Consider the following 25,197-nt stretch of genomic DNA (forward strand, 5'->3'; position numbering starts at 1 on the left):
AATTATCATATGTTTAAAATAATCTAATTAGCAATTGAGAATAAGGAACACTTATCACTTATTAAGAATTGTTTTCTTCTCTCAATTAAATTACAGTCACACAACTCAGATGTCTCTTTCTCAATACTTTATTTCTTTTTTATCACTTCTCTCGCAATTCATCCTCCTTTAAACAATTCATTTCTCATAGAATTATACATTTGAAATAATTTTATTTGCAATCACTTATTAAGAACAATCAGAGTGACAGTTCAAAGAACTCATTATGAACAATAATAATAGTTTGAATTTAATTGAAAATAATTCTTATCAATTCATATTTTAATTTCAATGCTAACAGTATCCCATACCATTGTATGCATATTGAAAGATGTGATTGAATGTTGACAAGGTCCCTTTCCTTTTAAATCAACAGAACAGTGCCATTGGATAACCTTTTGCAGATGGCGAATTGCAAGGCATCCTGTTGGGCAATGCAGGATATATATATAAGAACCATGGCTTATGACACCAGTGTGGGATCCACAAACAATGCTGACAGAAAATATAACAGACATGCAAGATGAACAAGTATAGATAAACTTTAAAACTGTTCTTGCACAGGGATTCCCTTTAAGATTTCAGAACCTTAATTTTTATGTTGCATTGCAAGGCACTTGTTCAAATTTTATTCAAGTATTGAATGAATAACATTATCTTCTATCTACTGAGATGAGAATAAAGTTCAAGTTTAACTTTCTCAATCCTAAAGGATGTAGTCTTTGCCATTATTTTGTATAAAATTATGAGGCAATGACATCAGCAATTTATGCCTAGGTCACATTTGCCGGCCGGTGGCCTTACGGCTAGTCGAAATCAGCCATTTTATTCATCCTTGTACCAGCTTCATGTAGGTGATTCGTATAATAATACATAAAACGGCTTATTTCTACTCGCCGTAATGTGACCTAAGCAAAACTCATTTTCATATTACTTGCTCAAACATATGCTTTTGGAAATTTCCAAAGTTCAAGGTGATTTTACTTCATTTTCTAAAAAGAATATTCAACAGGTTTTCAGTCTACTCATTTCTTCTTTTGAAGTGTTTCTGCAGTTCAAGTTTTACTAAAAATTCTACAGATGATGAAAACATCTAATAAAATAATTTAAATATTAATTCCAGAAGAATATAAATTGTATGTGGCATTGAAGCTACTATTTTTAGAGTTGACAGAAAAGATGAATTCATAAAAGCCAACATAGCCTGGTTTATTTTAAAATGTAAAATTTGCTTCTTAAAAAAAAAACAATAGCAGCAGCAAACGATTCTTTTTGATGAATATTGTTCTTAAAATTTCTCATACATTTCATTTATTTCATTTTCAATGGAAATTGTTTGAGAAACTATCATAAATAAAATGAAATTAATTATTTTAATTAGTAACTGTCAATGAAACAATCTTGCCCAATCTCTGTAATATAGATATTGCTGTATGGATTTCTACAAATAAAGATTTTTGTTCATATTTTGCTTAAGTTAAAGCTGCATTGAGCTTTTCAGCAGGAAAACAAGGGAACATCATAAAAAAAAGGTGGAGTATATGCACCAATAAGTAGTTGATGCCTTCTTTAAAATTCAGCAAGATTTGCTTAGAACACGGGTAATATTTATTGTAGATGTTAATGGACATCAGTAGTAAAATACGAACAAAAAAAAAGGAAGTTGAATTATTCAACATTACTTCTGATTTCCATTAACAAACTGCTGCAAACAATTGAGGATAATTTTAAAATCATCATGGATGATTTTTTATTTAAAATATTTGCAGCATAGCTTGCTGCATTCTGAGTCTCCTGTTGAACTTGCAGCAGATCCATGCTCCTGGTACTCGGTGTGCTGGTCAAAACAGGAAGGGCACCTTCTCTTACGCTGGGTTTCATCTTGGTGTCCTACACAATCAACTACCGGTAGATCCCATCTACCCTGGATGTCAATGGTGCCTCGGGAACAGCTTGAGGCTCCCCCTCAACCTCCTTCTCTTTCTCTGGCTTCCCCATGTCCAGAAGCAGGCTGCCTTATGTGAAAGCTGCACATCAAGAAAAAGAATCTTTGACTTAACTTTAATGACATCTTCAACCATTCCGCATTGGTTTTTTTAATTGACTTACTATGATTCAACATTTCTTATTTCATTTTAAAAACTTTAAATCATTTACAAACTCTGAACGAAATCTCTCAAGCTGGCAATAAATAGTAGTTGAAGCTACTTATACCTTGCGGAAATTTTCATGAGGAAAAAAACAACTGTCCCCTTTGACAAACAGATTTAATTAATTCAAAATGAATGAAAGGAATTCTATGGGTTACAGATGATTAATATTCTGGGTTTTAAATAATGTGAATTTTTCATTGTACACTGTAAACCAGTTTACCTATTTTTTATAGGGAGATCCATCTTATACAAATTTCAATCAAAATTATGCTCATTTCTCAAGAAAATGAATGAAAGAATATAGAAAAAGCAAAAATAAATAAAAGATCCTTTGATATATTTATTTTAAATTTTGTTATGCATCAGTGTAATAAATCTTTACAGTAAAACTAACCAGTTGCTCAGATGTCTCAGTCTCTGTCTCCTGGCCATGGATGGACCCAATGCTTGGCCTTGTTCCTCATGACTGCCAGCACGATTTCCATTTTGACTTCACTTTACCAAACTGTTCACCTCCTAAAGATTTAACAAAGTACAGTAATGCCAAAATTATAAATGTTATAATTGCAAACAGGGATCAAGGCAGAAGGATCTTAAAAGTGGAGTGAACATCATTAATAAACTATGAAGGGTGATTTTGACTCGCCTCACCCCAGGCACAGATCCAGAAATTTCCAAAAGGAGGGGCACTTTTGTCCAGAAAATGTTGACAACCAAAAAATAAAAGGTTATGATTTGCATATATACATGGTACTTCCAACGATTTTGTTTGAGGGGGGGGGAGAAGAACACTTTGTTAATTATTTAGAATTTAGCAGTGACACCCAATCCATCCTTAACCCGTTGAGAATCATGGGGGTACATTTGTAAGTTTCAAAATTTATGCATCCACTATTGCCACATCAAAAAATAAAAATATTAAACACACAAATTTTCCAAAGATCTCTGGTGAATTTTTTACATTTGACCTAGTGACCCCAAAATATAACCTGATCATTGTTACTCCCAAATGTATATTTGCCAAGTTGAAGTTGAACCATCAAAGGGTTCTTCATTTATCACAGGAACGATGTATATTCAGTGAACAAGGCATGTCACCTTTGACCTTGATACCCTCAAAATAATCAAAGTATCATCAATCCTACATGCATACTTGGACAAAGTTTGAAATCAAACTGTTCTTTACTTATCAGAATAAGTTAAGAAATGATGGCCAGAACACCCAAAAACCTGCCCTCGGCCCAACCTCCGATGGGTGGAGGTAAAAAATTCTAGATATTTTGGATTAGTTGCATGACAATTACAACAAAATAAAATTTAAGAGATAGTGATCTTTATTTCTTTCTTGATGCATATAAAACATATTCTTAACTCTTATAAATAAGTATGGAGTATGGACCCTCTAAAAATGTTAAAAAACAAAATAAAGTGGGTAAAAAACAAATGAAAGGCAAAGGAGTGAAATATATTATTTTTTTAATCCAACACAAATTTCGATTTTTTTTTTACTAAAAAAAACAAAGGTAAAAGTTTTGGATCGCTCACGAAGAAAATTGCCCCCGATGCCATTGTCAGTGTCAGACTGTCAGGCCCCCTCAAAATTCTTGGCACATTACGTAGCATTACTAAGTACTGTTGTTCATGATCGTGGTGTCGCAAATTCATGTGGGGTCATAGTAGATCCAGGGGAAGAGGGTCATATGGTACGAGTGCCCCCCTATTTTATTTCAATTTTTTTAAGGGAGACATTAAGGCCTCCATTCAGAGTTGTCAAAATTTTTGGATCGCAGCACTGTAGGCCCTAGTGCATAGTGCCAATTCGTGCCCTGTATTAAGTAAAGACACAGGCTCTGGATCTGCGCCTGGTAACAGAGTCTATGCGCCAACAATCAATCGAGCTCTAGCTTTACGGCTACGAATCTTTTTTAAATTGAAGGGCCTGCATGTACCTTACTGAGTAGACCAACTGCTTCGGTCTCTGTTTTGTTGGTTGTTCAACTGAACTCCGTTGGCTTCACTCACCAAATACAGAGACCGAAGTTCTAGCGCAATCTGTACAGGGGACTCAATGGCCATATGTCTATGTACTTAAGATCAGATACAACGGGGAAGTGAATTTGCGCGACAGCCGAGGTAAGTCACTGTTATTGTTCCTTTTAACTTCATTTTTCTCCGTTTTTTCAGCAATTAATGCCACGAGGGAATATAAACTTGCATTTTGGTAGCGTTAATTTTCAAAATTTTTATTCATTAAAGACAAAAATTGAAGAGCCCCTACGGGGGATTTTGCATTGCAAGTCCCCTAATGGTGGCTGCATGATAGCGAGCCGTCTGTGTACGAGGAGAAAATTTTTAAAAAATGTTTCAAAACTCCTCGAAACAAGCGGCTCCCAGATGACTACTTACTGAGTTACGGCTTACTCAGGCTCGGGGGGGGGGGGGGCTTCGCGGTGGAGCCCTCAAGCTAACTGACTGAAGTCTCAACTTCTTTAAGAAAAAGTTAATTTAGATCTAGAATGTGGATTCTAGGCCTAAAGTTAGATCTGAAACTTTGATCTAACTGTGAGTGTTGTTGTTAGACCTAGAATCTAACCAACTTCAATTCAAGTTTTTTTGTTTGACTTGGTGACGAACGAGTAAACTCCAAAGTTTGCAACATTCAATTCTAACATGAAAAATTGATTTAAACAACATGAAATTTTCATCTACTGATACCAATTATAATGTAGAATATGTGATCATAGCAAGAGAAATACGATAAATCGATAAATAAGCTTTCCAAACGTGTCGATGCATTTGGTGATTTCAGCTGTTTGCGCACCAAGTGCGACCGGCGCGGTCACATCACTATGCCGAAGCTCGGGCGGCAATAGACATGGCCGAGACGCTAACCCCGCAGCCGCTTGCGACACAAAAATGGGACGATTCAAACGTGTAAAAAAAATCGTGAATCTCACTTTCACGGTGCGAGCACGGATTAAAAACAATACCCAGATATTTTTGCAAATGATTCATCGACTTATAACGATAAAAATAGCAAATATGAACACATTTCATTAAAAAAGTATCAAGCTTACGTTCTGTGGAGTCTCCAAGATTTTTTCAGCAGCCGCAGATACCGATCGCGATATCGGCGTTCATCCTCGTCCAAGTTTATTCAGTCTTAAAAAACTCTGGCAAATCAAAAAACTCTGGCAAAAGTTTGCCAGAGTTTTTTTGCCATGAAATTTTGGCCGAATTTGAAACTCTGGCAAAAAACTAAGGTTTTTGCCATAGAAAAACTATGGCAAAAATAAGTCTGGCAAAAGTTTTATGCAACGGGGCCCAGGTGTTTCATCAAGCATTACCAGTGGTGTTTTAAACACTTTCTAGAACTTTCCTATTCACGATAATCAATAACTATGGATCAATATATATTCAAAGGTCAAGTCCACCCTAGGAAAATGTTGACTTGAATAAATAAATAAAAATCAAACTAGCATAGTGCTGAAAATTTCATCCTAATCGGATTGAAACTAAGAAAGTTATGACATTTTAAAGTTTGGCTTATTTTTCAAAAAACAGTGATACGCACAACTATAGGTGAGTCAGTCGATGATGTCCATCACTCACTATTTCTTTTGTTTTTTATTGTTTGAATTATACAATATTTCATTTTTTATAGATTTCACAATAAGGCCCTACTTGACTGAACCATATAGTATTAAACAATGCTAATTCCACATGTTCAGGGAGATTTAATCGTTGTATCACTTGACAATGAGGAGAAAAATAGAATATTTCATATGATAAAATAAAAAGGAATAGTGAGTGGTTTACATCATAGTCTCCTCATTTGCATACCATCCAGGATGTGCCTATATATATAACTGTTTTGTGAAATTAAGTGAAACTTTAAAATTCATGAATTTCTTATTTTACATCAGATTTTGATGAAATTTTCAGCGTTATGCTTCTTAGATTTTTCTCTTTTTTTTCGAACCAACTCTTTGTTTGGGTGGACTTGTCCTTTAATTTCTAGTTGATGCTGCAGTGTTTTTAATTTCGATTTCCAAGCCTACACTGTATGGAGTATGGACAGGATCAAGAACAATGGACTTCATATACTAAACTCACGACATGCACGGAGCTTGAATAAGCATCATTTTCCATGCTAAATATGCCAAAATCAACCGTAACAAAAATTGCCTAATTTTTTTAGAGTTTTTTATTTTATATTCTGTGACCTCTTCATAACTTATTATTCTGTGGCCTGTTGATAACTTTATTAAGAATGTAAATGTTAATGGCCAAATGAAACGCCCAAAGTTTTTGCTGTGACACTGGGCCTTTGCACACGTGAATCTTGAATGATCATTGTAATGACGATTGCTATTGTTATCGTGACTGTGATTAGTGTTTGTGATTCTGATCATGTTCTAGTTTGGTTTCATGTGTGCTAAATATTTGTCAAATATTCGTCATTAGCTGTATTTTTCACTGGAATCATCATTCAAATTACAATTTTTTTACTGTGTGAAAGGGTGGACTAGTATTTCTTATAAGTTTAATTCATTGAATTATAGCAAATGTTGCAGTAAAAGTGCATTGTTACTGATAGTACTTACTTGATACTAGAGAACTTAAGGGATGACATCACAAATTTTTGTAACATTTCAGCATTTTGAATGCCATGTTGCATTGGATCATTATGAAAAACCTTCACAGCTCAGATTTGGTGGGATTTTTTTCATGGGGGATTAAGGTGGAGCTGTATGCATGCCTGTTTGGCCTGGGGTGTTATCATAGCTGTTCATTCACTAAGAACGACTGGTGATCCTTTCTTACCCTCTAAACCATTGTCAATTAATGTTTTTATCTTTACCATTTACCACAAGAAGGGATCACCCATTCTCAAAGTCGCTCTAAACTTAGGAACAGCTTTATAAAACACCCACCTGTTTCCAATCAGTTATGAACCAGGCTGATTCAAACTGATTTTGAAAATTCTGATTCAAGTGACCAAACTTGGCCCATCATGAGCCAACCATGTCAAATTTAAAGTGCAGAGTTTCCCCATCTTGTAGTTGTACATGTGTGGCCATGAAAATTTTGAAATTGTTTCTATTCAAGGCAATTTTGTTCTAAAACTTCAAATATATTTTATGAAAAAATATTGAAATCCAAGGGAGTATGATTTATTTGAATTAATAAAGTAAATATTAATTCTTTTGAATTTGTATGCAATATGATATTCCTGATTGAGACAAAACTTTGAATGATGAACAAATCTGTATATCATGCAGTGAAAGACACATTGGAAAAGCTGGAAATATATAAAAATGAAACTTTGGAAGAAAGGAAAACAGAAAGGGGTGATAGTAAGAGAGGGAGAGGGGGAACAGAAATTGATATTGAAGGAAAGTGACAGAAGTTACATGTACAAAGATACTGATGATCAGATACATTATAACATCAAAGAAAGAAAGTTACCATATTCACTTCATTGTCAAGACTTTTTTTCGGGAGCGCCACGAATGGGGGAGAGACTTAAGGGATGCGATACCCACCCCATCCAAATCATTTTTGTCTCACCTGTATAGCAGAGCGATACTAAAGGCGCCGCTTTTCCGGCGGCGTCGTCAACATTGAAATCTTAACCAAGGTTAATTTTTTGAAATGTCATCTTAACTTAGAAAGTATATGGAGCTAGTTCATGATATTTGGATATAAGAGTACTGAAGTATAACTGAAAATCATGCCGAGTTACAGGTCACATGACCAAGGTCAAAGGTCATTTAAGGTCAACGAACTTTGACCATGTTCGGGGTATTTGTGGAATAGTCATCATAACATTAAATAACATGAAATTTTATGGATCTAGTTCATGAAACTTAGACATAAGAGCAATTAAGTATCCCTGAGCATCCTTTGTGAGTTTCAGGTCACATGACCAAGGTCTAAGGTCATTTAGGGTCAACGAACTTTGATAATATTGGAGGTATTTGTGGAATTGTCATACATGTAACTTTAAAAGTTCAGAGATCTACAATGTAGTTCATGAAACTTGGACATAAGAGTAACCATTTATCCCGGAATATCCTGTGCGTGTTTCAGGTCACATGACCATGATCAAAGGTCTTTTATGGTAAAAAACTTCGACCATGTTGGAGGGTGTTTTTAAATTGGCATCATAGCTTTATGGATCTAAACATGCAGTTCATGAAACATGGACATAATCACGTATGAATGATTGTTTTGCACACGTCTAATTGTTATGGTGTCGTCGGATCAATATTGCACTTTTGCTTTCAACCAGACTTAAATTAGACGAATCAATGCAAGATGTATAGCTCATATATGTTTAATAAAACTGAAAACTTGATGATGATGATAATGATGATGGTGATGATGATGATGTCAAATACGTGAGTAAGTCTGATGGTGACTGTACTCTGAAGTATATAAAATAAACTCTGCAAACTGATCTAATATAAAATGTAAACTCTTCTGTAGCTCTATCTCTAAACCATTCTCTAATCTAACCTCCAATCTCTATATCTGTAAAACTCTTTTATGTAATCTGCTTTGGGTTCAGAAGTGAACCCCTTTTATATTGGTCTGGTCAAGACTCTTTACAGCCAATTCCAAACAGGTTTTGGTCAACCTTGCACGCTTGACTAAAACAATCTGTACGTCATACATAACTTTACTCTGAATTGGGGGAGTGGACCTTTCAGTGAGAACATGAAATGCAGTGAATAAGAAACCCATAAAATGTGTGTGCGTCAAAAGTTTAGCTGGAAGAAGAATGAGTATATAATACTTTCTTAAGAAAGTTGGAGTTGTTAAACTTCCTGTATAAGTACTGATTAAGTATTGATTATGTACTGACATATTGTTGAATATGTGAGATATGCCATATATCACACAACATCCCTTTTTTATGAAATGTGGGTTTCCCACATTTTTTACAAAAATATTGAAATAATGGTCCAATATGGTAAAACAATCAAAATTCATACAAAATAATATATTTGAAACTTAAATTTACCTTCTACTAAATTATAGTTTCCTAAACACTCCTGCAGTAGTAGTAATTACTAACCTATTCTATAAAAATATATCAACTTAACCTAATATAACAAAGTATGAAAAACACAAGAAAAAAAATATAGATACATGTATCTTCCGCTTTATCAATGTTTATCTTAATAAACGGAAATATCTTTGAATTTGAATGAAATCATCATTTTCAGAAAATAATAAATGAAATGTTTGATTACTAATTGGAAACAATTTTTTTTTTTATAAAACGATATTTGGTTTTTACAAACAATCGTCAGTACGATTTGGGCAATTTGAGATGTCTGAGAACATGCAGTGTCAGTATACATTATGATTTGCAACAGCTAAGTGTTACTCAACAATAATATCATATAAATCAATAATCAATCATATAATATCATATAAATCAATAATTTTCGAGCTGCGGGCATTTTCATATCTTAGAGAGATGTGAATCTATTTCTACTTCCAATTTTGAAGTTTATAACTATTACTTTTACACACTAACTAAATAATCTTACTTTTTATGAGTTACACTCCAAATTTGTTAGGATTATATCTTATATCGGTCACTTCAAGTACTTTCAAACTTAACTTTATATTCATGCTATAAACTAAGCGGTTAAATACTCTAACATGGAGCACGCGATGTAATTGTGGTATTTCTTATACATTAATAGTGTAGTCCAGAATCATTCTCACTGGAAAAACTTCTTTGCTTTACATGTTAACCATTTGATATATAGATTCGACTGAAATACATAAGTTACTAATATGTCGTTTGATAGTACAGTAACATGATGTGATTTTCTCCTGAATTTTTAACTCACATAAAACAAATCATTTCAGAAGTTTAATTCAAGCTAGCTTGTGCGTGTTAACAATATTTTGATCAATGCATTCAAATTTTCCCTGTATATTGGAGTTAACCCTTATTTCACTTCACCCTCCAACATTTTGATTTATATTCTCTTTAGAAATTTTAATAACCTTGTAAAAAAAAAAGTAAAGAAAAATCATCAATACGAAAACCAGTTGTGAATGAACTATGAGTCTTAAAACAGAATTGATTCACACAAATGTATAATAATCAGCTATCACTTTTGCATTCTTAAAATAATGAGTGGCGGAAATCCCAGGGAAGACAGGGGGATGCGTCCACCTTACCCAAAATAGTATATAGGAGGACACAATATCAAATGTCTCCTCTACTAATTTTGGTCTTTTATGATGGAAAGAAATACATCATTCAAAATCAAAATAAAACATGTATTTTGGACGAGATAATCTTACTTTTTTGGTGATAACCTGTTTTTTTTTGTTTTTTTTTTGCTTGTTAACTTTTCCAGCCCCTGGTCCCCCTACCTTTGGGGAGGGATTTCCTCCCTTGCAGATGATACTTTACTTACGCTAAACGGTACTTCTTCGGATTAAATGTTTTAGATGAATATGCTGCGATATCTGGATTAAAAATAAATATTCATAAGACACGAGCGATTAGGATAGGGCTAAACAAAAACTAAAGAGATAAGATACTTATTGATCTAGTAGTTGATATACGGATTTGCAAGAGATGGTATTAACAGCGAAAAAAATAGAAATGAAGAGTCAAATAACATCGTGTTTAAAAAAGATATCTAACTGTGTTAGTAAGAGTAACAGTGGTTATATCCTTGTTTTTTTTTTTTCAAACTTAACTACCTCATTATGTCTCTTCCGAATCCTAGTGACAAGTTTTAAAGGATTCAAACTCATTATTTTATAATTTCATATTGGTGAAAAAAAAACGGCCAAAGTTTGTAGGAATCAAATGACCCAAACATAATTAAATGGTGGGGTTGAAATGATAGACATTTATTTACACTGTCAATCGCTAAAAGTTTTATGGATTAGGAGAATTGTAAAAGGGTCATTTGATATTTACATTCTTTGTTTTCTTATGTCATCCTTGCCAAGACAAGAAAATTTTCTTTTTTATATGACATATATGGGTAGTCATTACTTTCGAGAATTATCAAAACAGACCTATAACTCTTTCTGGAGCGAGACGTTTTTTTTCTTATAGTAATTTTTAACTACATATAATAACAATCATGTTAATGTATCTTCACATTCTTCATGGAATAATAACAATATCAAAATAGGAAATTTGCCAATAATGGAGTAAAAGGGGTATTCTCTAATTCATGAACGATAGTTTGGATGAAGAAGGGCATTTTTGATCTCTGAATGATTTTCAGGATCTTTATGATGTCGAATCAAATTTTATCTTTTATCATTCATTGTTTGTTGCTATCAACCGAGCCTTCAAAATATCCACATTCAGTAAAACCCCCCAACCATTAATTCCAGATGTGCTATTATTTATTACTAAACATAAAAAGGGATGCTCGCATATTTATTCAATTTTACTGAAACGATGAGAAACAGAAAACAAAAGCTTTCTTAGAAGTGCATATTAAGGTCTGAACGATGAAAGGTAGGAATCTTATTGCTCATTGTGATTTCAGTTGATGTAACATTATAGTTTCAATATTGGGTTGTGCAACGTATATTATTTACAAATGGTTTGCTTTTCAAATTGAAATTAGTTTCAGTAAATAAATGAATGTATCATCTGTCGGGAAGAAATCGAAACGATTTTGCATCTATATACATATAAACGGAGCGCAAGAATATTAATCACATTTGGAAAAGTTAAAGGACTGGATTAGGTAAAAAAAAAACAGTAAGATATTAAATTTTTCAGCTGAAAATAAGATATACGGATTTTTTTTGGATAAAAACAATTATGCACATAATTGTATTTTCATTATAGTAAAAAAAACTGTACATGATTGTAAGATAAACAATACAGTTCATCTTGTCAGTATATCATTAAACGCTCAATTATTACCAAAATGAGAAATATATTGCCCAACTAAATTTCAAACAGAGCAGATTTGACAAAAGATGTTTTCGATTGAAATATCTTTTTTACTATAATATCGCGTCTACAAGGAAAAGTTATTTGACGGACGGACAGACAGACGGACGGACGAACACCGAGGGGGGGCACTCACATTGACGAGTGATGCGCGTGACCCCCCCCCCCCCAAAAAAAAAAAAAAAAAAAAAAGGTGTCTAGGCCTATTTCGCGATGAAAGTTACGTGTTCAGGGTCAAATTTGTGAGGTTATAAACAAGACGAAAATATTTTTAAAAAAGGACCACTCACACTAGTACGAAAAGGATATTATTTTGCCCCACAGTCAACACTACACTACGTGTTAAGAGTACGATTTGCGCGAGGTGTGGGAGGTGGGACCGACTACACTCAATGATGTCCGTGACATAGCAATTAAAATATCGCTGTACTTTCGAGGTTCTTACCATTTACCAATAGTATATTTCTGTTTCCAAGAGTTGTCAAGGGTAGGGTTTCACGCTCCAATACTTGTAAGGGGTGCATTTTCAGAATACTTGTTTATGGTGCTTTTCGAGACTCTTTGGTCACGCATGGTATCCACGATCCACTAGTCAATGGAAGTGCCCCCCCCCCTGACACGACCGTGTCGCGTAGTATAAAAATCACTGACCCTCATCCACAGCGATAGACAGCATTGTTTTTCAACAGTGGCGTGACACATAAATGACCGGTGGCTCCAGACGGAACCCAACCACATCGCACTGCCGTATAGAGAGTATGGAAGGGTTGGGCCATGGTCCCCCAAAAATATACAACCAAGAAAAATAGGAGGGAAAAAGCTATAGAAAAGTGTAGGATATATGATTTGTTTTACTGAATATAATGTCAAAAAATATCTCCGATTTAAATTCTGATAAAAATGTGATTTTTATTCTCGCTCTCTCGGGACATTATTAAGCAGCTTTTGTCTGGCCCTCTCAAAATCTTCACCTCATTACACCATTAAGCCTGTTCATACCATGATATGAACAGGAAATTTCCCTCCCCCGCCCCTGGCCACCGACCTCTGTTACGCCGCTATTATTCACCCGGCATAAATCACGGGATACATGCATAGATTAGTGATACAATACAAGGGGATCTATTTTGGTATTCCGGTGGTGTATGAGTTCGAAGTATAATAATGAAAACTTGTTGGAAGTAACTGTCCATTTTTCTAGAATGAGCAAAGTGATGGACGGCTCACGGAGTTTTGCGAAAGACAGCAAGCCATGTCGTCGCAAGGGAACAGCTAGGGCTGAAGATAATAAGAGGAAAGAACTACAAGTGGGCTGGTTCCATGCTATTCGTGTGACTGTATTTGATTCATTGTATTTACCAAGTGGTAAGAAAGTTTATTATCCACTATACTTGTTCATGTTTAATACAGACGGAAATTTTTGTTTATTTCCAATTCCCCTACTGCCAAATTCGTCCAATAGCATATCGTCTACTCTACTATATCATTTGGTCTACCATCGGTTCGTCAACTATCCACATGCTCTAATTGCCAAATCGTCCACTTACCATTTCGTCTAATAACCAGTTGGCCCAATAGCCATTTAGTCCATATACCATGGACTAGTGTTAAGTGTACAAATGAATGAAAATGTAACAAAGACCAATGGTTCTGGGACGAAATGGTCATGATGATTGCATTGGACCAAATGGTTGTTAGACGAAATTTTGATGGACAGAATGGCATTAGACTTAATTAAAAAAGACCATGTGGTGAGTGGACGAAATGGTAGTAGCTGCTGCTACTCGATACAACAACAACAACTACTATTACTACTACTACTACTACTATAAAGTTTCGGGGGGTTTTCACAATACAACTATAATTATGCTTAATTCAGTTAGGAACGCGTCGATGTTTTAAATTTTGCCTTTTTTTTGCTTGTCAGTTTTTTTCTTATTTACCAAAATTTTTTTTTTTTGCTTGTCATTTTTTCTATACAAATTCCAGCACCCCTATTTAAAAATATTGTTCCCATGCAGGGCTCGGGGCGGGGGGGGGCACGCGTATACTCCCCCATCCCTCGGGGTCGCCTCCCAATTATAAGGGAGGAGGAGGAAGCATGATTTGTTGTCAATATCGAAACCAGTCAAAAACTCAACAAAGCTTATAAAGATGTATACGAATTCTCAAATGGCAAAGTAAATAAACAAAATATTGTTGAAGAGGTCCAAATTGAAGATGAAATATGTTAATGTCAAGTTAAATAGCTCTAATGGTCATTTGGGAGGTAATATAGAAACAGGTGATCTATATATTTTTATGTATTTATGAATTATGGTAAATTATGTACTTAATATCGATAATCTTCACAAAATGACCTATAAAATGTAGCTTGATGTAGCTTTATGGGATAAGTAGATTTGTCTTAGTAGTATGGCTAAAGTAAGGATAGCAAATTTGTGTTTGTATGGATATAAAATTTGTGCTTGTCTGAATGACTAGAAAACCTAGTAGTGAAGATCGAGGTTCGAATTTTGTTGTCGTTCGTTAATAGATATCTCAACCATCTCAATGCCCACAATGTATGGTAGTGAACATCATCAGTATCATTTACAAGAAATTCACACTTTCTGTTTTTTCTTTTCCTTGCTGTTTCGATATCTAGCCTATGTAGGATCACGAGCTTTCCTAGAAATTATATCTTTCTTTTCTTCTGTATCTTATTCTACTTTTTAAACATGGCTAGGCTTAAAATTTAGGAACTTTAACAACATTCGTCGTCTTAGAAGTTGTTTGACTCTCTTCAAATCAAAATTAAAAACATATCTCTTTAGTTAAGAAAATATGCTGTGCAGACAAAAGTAAAACGAGCTCTGACCAAGCGCAGCTGAATTGTTTGTTATTTTCCTATTGTACTGTTGGCACGGAAGCGCATCTGATCCATAGCGGAATAAAAGGCCTACATTGTCAATAAACTAGTACGTTTACATACCAATCTATCACAACAAAGATTTCATTTGTTATTCGTCATCCAGAAAGAAAGAATTTACAAAATACCATCTCCCTGCCTATCGACACAATATATCTTCTTTGTCAAGATGAATGGGGCGGTGCATGCCATATTTTAATGACTGCCCAGGACAATTTCCAATTGACCCATTAAATATCCAAATTGAATACCAATTGGCAATCGGTTTCAATTTAGAGTACATGCAGTAAAACAATGGGTACCCATTGAAACCAACTGACTATTGGTCCCAATTGGTCCCAACTGGAAATAAAGCCAATTGATCTCAATTGGTCCCCAATTGGTAAATTTGGACACCAATTGAAACCAAATGCAGTCAATCGGTTTCATCTGGGAGCAATGATAACTTTTTTGGCACAAGTGAAATTAGTATTATCTCAGTAGAAAATGAGGAAATTCCACCAATATTATGTGCTCACGCTACTGCAGAAGCATACATACTGTCTGTCTGCATATGTTAAGGGCAGAGATATTGTGCAAAGTTTTACTACATCTGGTGAAAAGCAGTTGCTTAAAGCATGTACATGTATCTTGATATGGTTTGGTTATGGTTAGTGTTCTACTCATGCACTTAATTAATAGGTATTTCATTGTTTGTTACTCATTCTATACTTGTTTCTTGAAAGTAATGTATCACTGGAAAAAGTAGATGATTAAAAAGTACATTGCAAAAAAATAACATTTATTACGCGTATATTATGCAAATTATTCGGATTACATGATCTAAATTGAATACCAATTCAAACCAAATGGAAACCAACCGGTGAGTTGTCCCAATTGAAACCGATTGGCTATTTGTCCCAGTTGAACCCAATTGGCTATTGGTCCCAACTAAAAAAAATTCCGGAGACCAAGTGGACCAGTGGGTCCAAAGAAAATGAGTCAGAAACCAAGAGCATTTGCAGTGTCCCAGTATAATTCAATTCCACCAATATTAAAGACCTATTTAAGACACATTGGCCCGTATTCTGACGCCAGGTTTAAAGTTGTGGTATAAGTATGGGAAGCCAAAAGTATCAAAATTGTTACTACTGAGTTGTATGATTCTTATGTTTACTGTGCTCTTTCCTGTTTCATCGATGGTGAAGACAATCATCTATTTATACTTTCTACACAATTATGAATGATTTTAGAGTCGAATGAGCTGAAATCTAGTATCTCTATATACTGTTCGTGATTATGTAACAATTGGCTGTCCATAATTAAACCAAAACTTTAAACATGAGTTTAAGTTAGACCCGACTTCAGAATACGGGCCATTGGGACCAAAAACCATGGGACCAATTGGCCCCCTAATGCATGGGGGCCATGCAGTTTGCCCAATTGAGAAAAATTGACCCTAAAATAGGAAATCATCTGTTTGGACCCATTGGACTTATTGAAACCCATTGATACCAATTGAATCCAAATGGAAACCAATTGAACATTCAATGGGTATTGGTTCTTAATTGGTCCCCACATTGAATGCCAGTTATGGCCCTATTGAGACTAAATGACCCTACAATAGGACCTCAATTGGTGTCTAATTTGGACCTATTCAGTATTGAAACCCATTGATACCAATTGAATCCAAATTGAAAACAATTGAAAATTCAGTGGGTTTTCAATGTGTTTCAATTGGAATTTTGTCCTGGGTGGGGTCAGGGGGGGGGGGGGAAGATGGGACATCACCCCTTTTGCCTAGGTGCCACTCCTGTCAAGGTCTAGTGAATATTCATTTTTTTAAAGGATTTTTTTATTGTATTCTCTCAAATCAAAATACATAGTCACATTCCATAAACAAGTTGTACAAAATTATTTGACACATGAATAACGAAATACAATTCAAGTTCAAGTTCATTTATTTCTTTCCACAACCAAAATACAATGCATACATGTACGATATCAATAAGGTTAAAAGAAAAAAACACAACAGGAATAAAAGCTTATGGACAATGAGCTAAAAAGATATCGAAAATATGGGAAAGAGGTGGTCTGTATAGAAGCAACGCTTGTTAAGCACAGATCACCTTTGATACAACAACAAAATATGTATGATACAATATAATTAAACGTCTGCATTGAAAAAAAAAGCAGATAAGAAGCAAGAAAAAAAAGTATATATACATATATATACAGTAATAACATAAAAAAGAACAACTAACTAGAGTAGGGTAGAGGAAGGTAAGTACACACGACAAAACAGGGGCGGGGGGGGGGGGGGGTACTAATCCAGTTGTCTGTAGTAAGTATAAATGAATAAATAACAGATCTAGCATTAATACTTAAATATCGCTATGAGGATTTTTTTAGTTAGACACTCAGAATCAAGAGTTGAAGAGGAGTTTAGGCCTACAGAGGTTATATATATAAGTCTAAAATTATACATTATTTACATTACATATATAAATAATTGCATGTCCAGTATAATATATACAAATTATACATCAAACTTAAAAGTTACCGGAAATTAATACTGATGCGTTTCAACAATTACCAAATGAAATATTAACAAAATGTATTAAATGACAAGAAAAAAAACAAACAAAGATGGAAAGGGTGATGTCCTACCCCCCCCCCCCCCCGGGTATTCAAGAGCACCCTCCCCTTTATGCCTATTCTACATGGAATATTGATATACAGTTATTTTCGATCTTCATTTCAGGTATTGTAAGCACTCTGTACGATCGATGGTACGGACCACTTCCGGATCGATTGTATCAATATATCACTGAGCATGCGCAGAGAGGTAATCCTGATAGTGTGATGTCAGCCTTTGATCGTTTCAATAACGAAAGACAATGGACATGGTGCCTTGGACCAGCAAAAGGTGAATTATACATACTGCAGCATACGGCCTATGCTATGGTTGCATATAAATAAATCAACTTTTTCGGCAATGGACATTGAATATTAAGGGATTGTCATTACACGTATAATTATAGGATCCTTGGGAATTTTCCTTTGGATTTTAATTGGCTAAGTTAGACGATGATAACTGTCACATAAAACCATAGAGATGTATACTTATTAGTATATATCTCTTTGTATAAAACATTCTTAACACCCTCAGCAAGCAAGAGTCCTTAAAGGTCAAGTCCACCTCATAAAAATGTTGATTTGAATCAATAGAGAAAAATCAGACCAGCACAATGCTGAAAATTTCATCAAAATCAGATGTAAAATAAGAAAGTTATGACATTTCAAAGTTTCGTTTATTTTTAACAAAATATTTATATAAACGAGCCAGTTACATCCAAGTGAGAGAGTCGATGATGTCATTCACTCACTATTTCTTTTGTTTTTTATTTTTGAATTATAAAATATTTCAATTTTACGAATTTGACGATTAGTACCTCCTTGCATGAAGCACAATGATGTTAAAATAATGGAATTCCACGTGTTCAAGGAGGAATGAAACTTCATTTTACATGATAATGACGAAAAAATAAAAATATTTCATATTTCATATAATTGAATACAAAAGAAATAGTGAGTGAGTGATGTCATCAGTTCCTCATTTGCATACCGACCGAGATGTGCAAGTAACTGTTTTGTGAAATGAAGCGAAAGTTTAAAATGCCACAACTTTCTTATTTTACATCCGATTTTGATGAAATTTTCAGTGTTATGCTTGCTGAACTTTTCTCTTTTTATTCAAATCGAGTTTTTGTTGGAGTGGATTTGTTCTTTAAGCCCGGATGTGTAGTAGGCCTACATGAGGACTTAACGAAAATAAATAGCGAAAGTAAACTCAATTCAAGGAGGTACCCCCTTGCACTCTTGTTCCCTAAACGTTCTCATTTCGTACAATCTCATCAAAATGAAGATAGGTCTTAAGAAACCGCTCCAAAGTTACAAAGAAACAGCATCGAACCAGCAGCCTTAAAGGTCAAATCCACCCTAGAAAAATGTTGATTTGAATAAAGAGAGCAAAATCAAAAAAGCATTTTTATGCTGAAAATTTCATCAAGGTTAGATGTAAAATAAGAAAGTTTTGAAATTAAGAGTTTCGCTTATTATTCACAAAACAGTTATATGCACACCTTACTCAGTGACATGCAAATGAGACAGTCGATTATGTTTGAATTATGCAATATGTCATTTTTTACAGATTTGACAATAAGGGCAAACTTGACTAAACCATATAGTACCAGAATAATGCTAATTCCTCAGTCATGTTCATGGAGGAATTCAAGTTTTCTTTCAATTGACAATGACGAGAAAATTAAACAAAGAAATAGTGAGTGGAAGACGTCATCAGTTCCCTCATTTGCACACCGACCAGGATATGTCTGTTTTGTGAAATTAGTTGAACTTTTTAAATGTCACAACTTTCTTATTTTACATCTGATTTTGATTTTCAGTGTTATGCTTGCTTGATTTTCCTCTTTCCATTGAAATTAATCTTTCTCTTTTTTTGGGGGGTGGACTTGTCCTTTAATAGCGCCACCTTAAGCAGCCCTCATATCTACTCACTGGCTAGCGGAATTCAACATTTCAAGCTCTATAGTCTTGTAATATATGCCCAACTGTAGGATAACATACTAATTCACCATAGAATACATTCACACCGCATGCACTAACTAACAATATTACCAAGTACCAAAAGAAGTTCTTAATTGCCTCTCTCTCTCAAAAGAGAGATGTTAGTCTCCGCAATAAATTGAATATTATATACCCATATTTATACATTTTTCATTATATTTAATATAACATTATGGATCACGGTTCATACATGATATAAAATATTTGTTTTCTATTTAAAGCAAAAATCATTGGAAACATCATTAAAGAGAGACAACCATTGGCGTGTCTGGAGCTGGGAACTTTTGTTGGCTACTCAGCTATTAACGCTGCCAGGAACCTACCGAAGGGAGCACGATACATCTGTGTTGAACCGAATGGACAGTATGCCCAAGTCTGCAGAAAAATTGTTGAATTTACCGGCTTGGATGATACGGTAATGTAGAAATACGGTCGATATCACACGAGAATCTTGAATTGTCATTGTAATGATGATCAAGGTCAAATGTCATTTATTGTCAATTAACGTAGTATTGAATCATTAAATAAATTGTATTATTGTGAATATAGTTTTCAAGGTTATTACTGATGCTACATTGAATCGCATGATGCAGATGAGACTGCCAGAGGCGTTCCACATCTGTATATCATTGCATTCCTGGTATACTGTAATGGCCTGGTGAAAATATATGATGAAACAAACACATTTCCCTGGATTTTTTATTATTATTCTCCAATGGAAGGCCAATATTAATCAACTATTTTTATCATTGGTTGTTTCGTTATTATAGATCCACATTATGGAGGGCTATTCACATGACGTCATAAAACAATTTGGTGCCCAATCCCAGAAAGCGGAATTTGATTTCTTCTTCTTCGATCACCAGAAAAGTGTATATAAATCCGATTTATTACTCATGGAAAAGGAAAATTTGATTAGACCAGGAAACGTCGTTATAGCTGATAATGTCATTACGAGTGGCGCACCGGACTATCTCGAATACGTCCGGAGTTCACCGAAGTATCTTTCGGAATTCATCGAGAGCCCTCTGCAGAATACTGCTATGATTGATGGTCTTGAAATATCTGTGATGGTTTGAGTGATGAGTTTAATGTATGAATATATTGAAATAGATACAACCCTGCAGCATCAAAAGCACTACACTTCAAAAAACTCCGGTGTTGATTTAACACCAGCCTGGTATCTATATAATATGTACACACCAGAGAAGTGTTAAACAACACCAGTTTCGTTTTGGTCTAAAACCAGACAGGTGTTTATACAACACCTATTAGTATTAAAACATCATCGGTTTGATTCCAAACTGGTGTTCCTTCAACACTTCTCTGCTGTGGACATATATAGATTCCAGGCTGGTGTTAAATCAACACCGGAGTTTTTGCAGTGTACTTTAAATCTTCATAATGCAACATTCTTGGCCTTACTGGAGAGAACACAATATCCCACAGTGTGTGCCACAGAGTGTTCACAGTGTGGAACACTATGTGTTCACAGTGTGGAACACTATGTGAAATCACCCGCACACTGTTAGATTTGAGCATTTCAACAGAGTGAATCATGTATTCAAATAGTCGACCATGTGAACACGGCTGTGAACAGTCACACTGTCCAGGTGTCCACAGTGAGAAAATATCTTAAAATTCTTTAATTTGAGCATTTTAACAGTGTGAATATTTTCACAAATCCACTATATGAACTCACTGTGATCAAACTGTGTGACTGTTTTCATTATAGCAGGGAATTGACATTTAATACGTTACGGAATGTAACTATGGCAGGTTCACAGTATACACTTTCACAACTTCCAGTCAGAGCGTTTTCTTTAGAAAAAATAAATCAATTTCTCTAACGTTGAAAACGCATGGCTTACTCTCTGCCGAAGATTTCATGACGTCATCTTAAATGTGGACTGTTAGAGTGGATGTGTTCGTATGTGTACAAATTTACCATTACTTTTCCTTTTCCTCAGATTACAATTTTTAATATATTTAAATGATTAGCAAAGAAATATGTAATGCTTGTATTGAACAATTTATTAATTTTTCAGTGTTTTTATCAGCGAATAAATTATGCAATTAGTAGTTTTTAATTACTAACAGTTCCCTTTTGATAACTTAAAATATTTTCGTTTGATTCATATTATCATTTAAGTAACAATATTTGTTTATTTATGTTACCAAGTATTATCTTTGATCTAGATTTTTTTACTTTATTTTCATGTATGATATGATGATTTTTGTTCTTTATGTTTTCATCAAGTCATTGGTGAAAAACAGTTTTATGCTGATCTTTTTACCTGATTAAATGTGTTCTAATAAAAAATAAACATAAATGAACGAACGCCTAAGACAATTATAGATCATTGTGTGTCATTTCCACTTATTTGACCATGACTGCTATGTCAGGGATATTCAATTCAATTCATTTATTTCCATATTCAAATTCAAATTGTACAATATAAAAACATAATAAAAATACAAACAAGAATTAATTAAAAATGACAAAATACATTTTTTTTTGGGTAAAATAACCATTGCTGGTCTTCTTTATTCATCAAACAAAATATGTTCACAGAGCTAACATTTGCCTCCATTTCTGGAGGGAAATACATCGTTTTCTGGATTTCACATTTTCTTCTATCTGTAAACGATATCTTAATAGGTAAAACAATATATTAAACAGCCTTTGAATCGTTATTTTCCTTTTAGATTCTTTTCCAGCGAAACATTTATAAATAGTATATAAAGCATAATTCAATTGATACCAGTATCAAAAGCTACCAAAATACAAAAACAACAAAAGAAGAACAAAATATGTAATCTGAATATGTAGGAATTGCCAAAGAAGCCAAGGACGCTTATCGAGAGCAATCCCAGAGTAAGAGTTAAAAAATACATTTACATCATGAAAAACAGGGAGTGCGAGACAGACGGGCAGAAATTTAAGAGAGGGGGATTGGAAGAAAAGGGAGAAAGATAGGGAAAATATGAGAATAGAGAATCAGTGATGTGTTCACGAATCAAGGGCGCCGGAAGCGGGGGGGGGGGGCACTTGCCCCCCCAAAAAAAAAATATTTTGGGGGAACAAACGGTTACATAAAATTATTAAAATGTTCCATTCTTTATGTAGAAATGTCAATTTTTTTCAGCTCGCGCTTTGCGCACGCGTTATTTGATTGTTGAAATATGTAACGTCTTCATGGCTAAGTGCAAGCAGTCCTTTTTGCGCTCGCATTATTAATGTAAGGAAGATCCCCAATTACTCATCCTTTTCATGGTTTACATAACATGAATAGAGTGTCTCGTTCAGTAGGTCTAAATCTCGAAATTTTCCGCTTGCACTTAGTGCTCGCATCAATTGTTTAGTTGTATACCTATTGTGCTTGAATTAAAAAAATGCTTAGAATTTCCATTCTATCGGTAAAAGTGTCCAAAAACTTCAGCTCGTACTTCGCGCTCGCATTATTTGAATTTTTTAAAAAATATGTAACGTCTTCATTGCTAACTGCATGCAGTCTTTAACATGTACCTTTTCCATCAATTCATTCCTGCTCGCGCAACGCGTTCGTTGTAATTATTAAGTTGCATACACGTCTTTTTCAGGATAACAAACATTGCCCAGAATGTTCAAATTTTAGGAAAAATACATAAGATTTCAAAAAATTTAGCCTCGCGCTTCGCGCTCGCATCATATAATTATATATACATATATAGATATTATATATTTACGTTAAAATAAAGCTAAGAAGTGACTATTAGGACTACCCCTTCAAAGAAACCAAAAATCATCTTCGAGCAGCCTATCGGGGAAAATATGGCTGAAAAAAAATCCCCCTCCCTATTGGCGAAGGCTGGATTCGCCCTAGACCAAAAGCTTCGGTCTCTGTTTTGTTGGTTGTTCAGCTGAACTTCGTTGGCTTCAGTCAAAAAAAATATGTTAAAAAACTCCTCGAAACAGACGGCTGCCAGCTGTCTAGATTCGCCCCTGCATTAAGGCCGAGGCTCGAGCTCGGCGGAAACAACCAGAAACTTTGGACCAATCACCGCCAATCACACACACACCCTCGATCTCGATCAACAACGATCGATCGAAATTTCACGTCAAAATCGATAATGCATGCTATATCGTGAATCAAATTACCGGATCAAGATTTTGTCAATTGGTGTTTTGGACCACAACAACTAACACTAACATTTGGTTTGAAAGTACTGCAGATAGTGTGCAAACACATATCTTGGCCTGGAAAACGACATTGCTCATCATTTCGTAGTGCGTTGTGGAGTGTTCTACTGCCATGTGGAATGTTGCTTTCTTCATTTTGCTCATCGTTAAGGTGGACGTCAACACCGCTGGCGCAGGTAAGTCCAATCCAAAGCCAAAAGGCCAGGGTCCAATCCCACGGCATGCACTGTGCCGCGGGGCTGGGGTTTGTTTTTAACTTAGTTTTAGTTTACCTCAGGCTCAGGCTTACCCAGGAAGCCCAGGGGCTTACCGTGTATTTTGCCATAGACAAGGGACTAGGGTAATTTATGGTCAAAATATCTATCAAACTGAATTGTGAAAACAGAAATTATGCACTTAGTCTTAATATAGGTGAGCGGCCAGAAGCCCAAAAGTGCCTTATTTCTTGACTTTAAATCCCCCCGGCTGGATCAAAGCAAAATCATACATCAAATTAAAGGAAATTTCCTGAATTCTTCGGAATAGGGCATTAAAAATGCTGTATGTGTAAGTCCAATCCAAAGGCCAGGGTCCAATCCCACGGCATGCACTGTGCCGCGGGGCTGGGGTTTGTTTTACCTCAGGCTCAGGCTATTACCCAGGAAGCCCAGGCCAGGGGCTTACCGTGTATTTGATCATATAGACAAGGGACTAGGCTAATTTATGGTCAAAATATTTATCAAACTGAATTGTGAAAACAGAAATTATGCACTTAGGCCTACCACGATTAGAACGTGTTGCAGTAATGTATCTTGACATCGAGGCACAGACGTTTTTTGAGGTTCCACTTCCAGTCGACTGGATTCTGGAACCTCTGTCAAAAAAGCGAAAAATCTAGACTTTTTCTACAAAATCTCGATCTGTCATTTTGTTATGAATTTAGAAAGAATTAGGAGAGGTATCGCGACAGAACTTTTTTACCTGAACCAGAGCTACCAAGACAGTCTCACGCATTATGCGTGAGACTCGAGCATTTTGGACTCTTGTTCATCCCCTCAAATCTCTGTCTCACGCTACTATCACAGCCTATTCCCATACATTGTACACAATGTCTGTGATCTCACTCAGATTCACAGAAAAATCTCACGCATAGCTGGTCTTTGAACTTGGCATCTCTGCTTAACAGTTAGTCCTGTGTCTATGGCTAAATACACGGTAAGCCCTTTCCTGGGCTCCCTTGGTTAATGGTTAACCTCAGGCAAGAGTTCGGAATAGGCTCCACTACCTCCGCTCGACCTAACTAGTTAGATAGGTGGAGCAGAGTTTAGCGGTA

General features: G+C 35.1%; 2 protein-coding genes and 1 long non-coding RNA gene across 3 annotated transcripts in view; 2 read left to right on the top strand and 1 right to left on the bottom strand.

The window, feature by feature from the left end:
- Positions 1 to 268: 268 nt before the first annotated feature.
- LOC121407577 lies at positions 269 to 3,568 on the bottom strand. Its single transcript, XR_005968928.1, has 2 exons — positions 2,587 to 3,568; positions 269 to 2,066 (listed from the first exon to the last, which is right to left on the bottom strand). It is a non-coding gene; the product is annotated as an uncharacterized LOC121407577 (long non-coding RNA).
- Positions 3,569 to 13,251: 9,683 nt separating this feature from the next.
- Positions 13,252 to 20,925, top strand: LOC121407578 (catechol O-methyltransferase A-like). Its single transcript, XM_041598718.1, has 4 exons — positions 13,252 to 13,530; positions 17,820 to 17,984; positions 19,924 to 20,117; positions 20,473 to 20,925. Exons 1-4 carry the CDS (start codon positions 13,311 to 13,313, stop codon positions 20,779 to 20,781), a joined length of 888 nt encoding a protein of 295 aa, XP_041454652.1. The 5' UTR covers positions 13,252 to 13,310; the 3' UTR covers positions 20,782 to 20,925.
- A 2,923-nt stretch (positions 20,926 to 23,848) lies between these two features.
- LOC121407579 (polycystic kidney disease protein 1-like 2) overlaps positions 23,849 to 25,197 on the top strand; it is a 45,541-nt gene continuing 44,192 nt past the window's right edge. Inside the window, exon 1 of the mRNA XM_041598720.1 lies at positions 23,849 to 24,061. Within this exon, the coding sequence (XP_041454654.1) occupies positions 23,998 to 24,061 (64 nt within the window). The 5' untranslated portion in view covers positions 23,849 to 23,997. The remainder of the gene's footprint in view (positions 24,062 to 25,197) is intronic.

This window comes from Lytechinus variegatus, chromosome 2 (assembly GCF_018143015.1).
Source record: "Lytechinus variegatus isolate NC3 chromosome 2, Lvar_3.0, whole genome shotgun sequence".
Lineage (NCBI taxonomy): Eukaryota > Metazoa > Echinodermata > Echinoidea > Temnopleuroida > Toxopneustidae > Lytechinus > Lytechinus variegatus.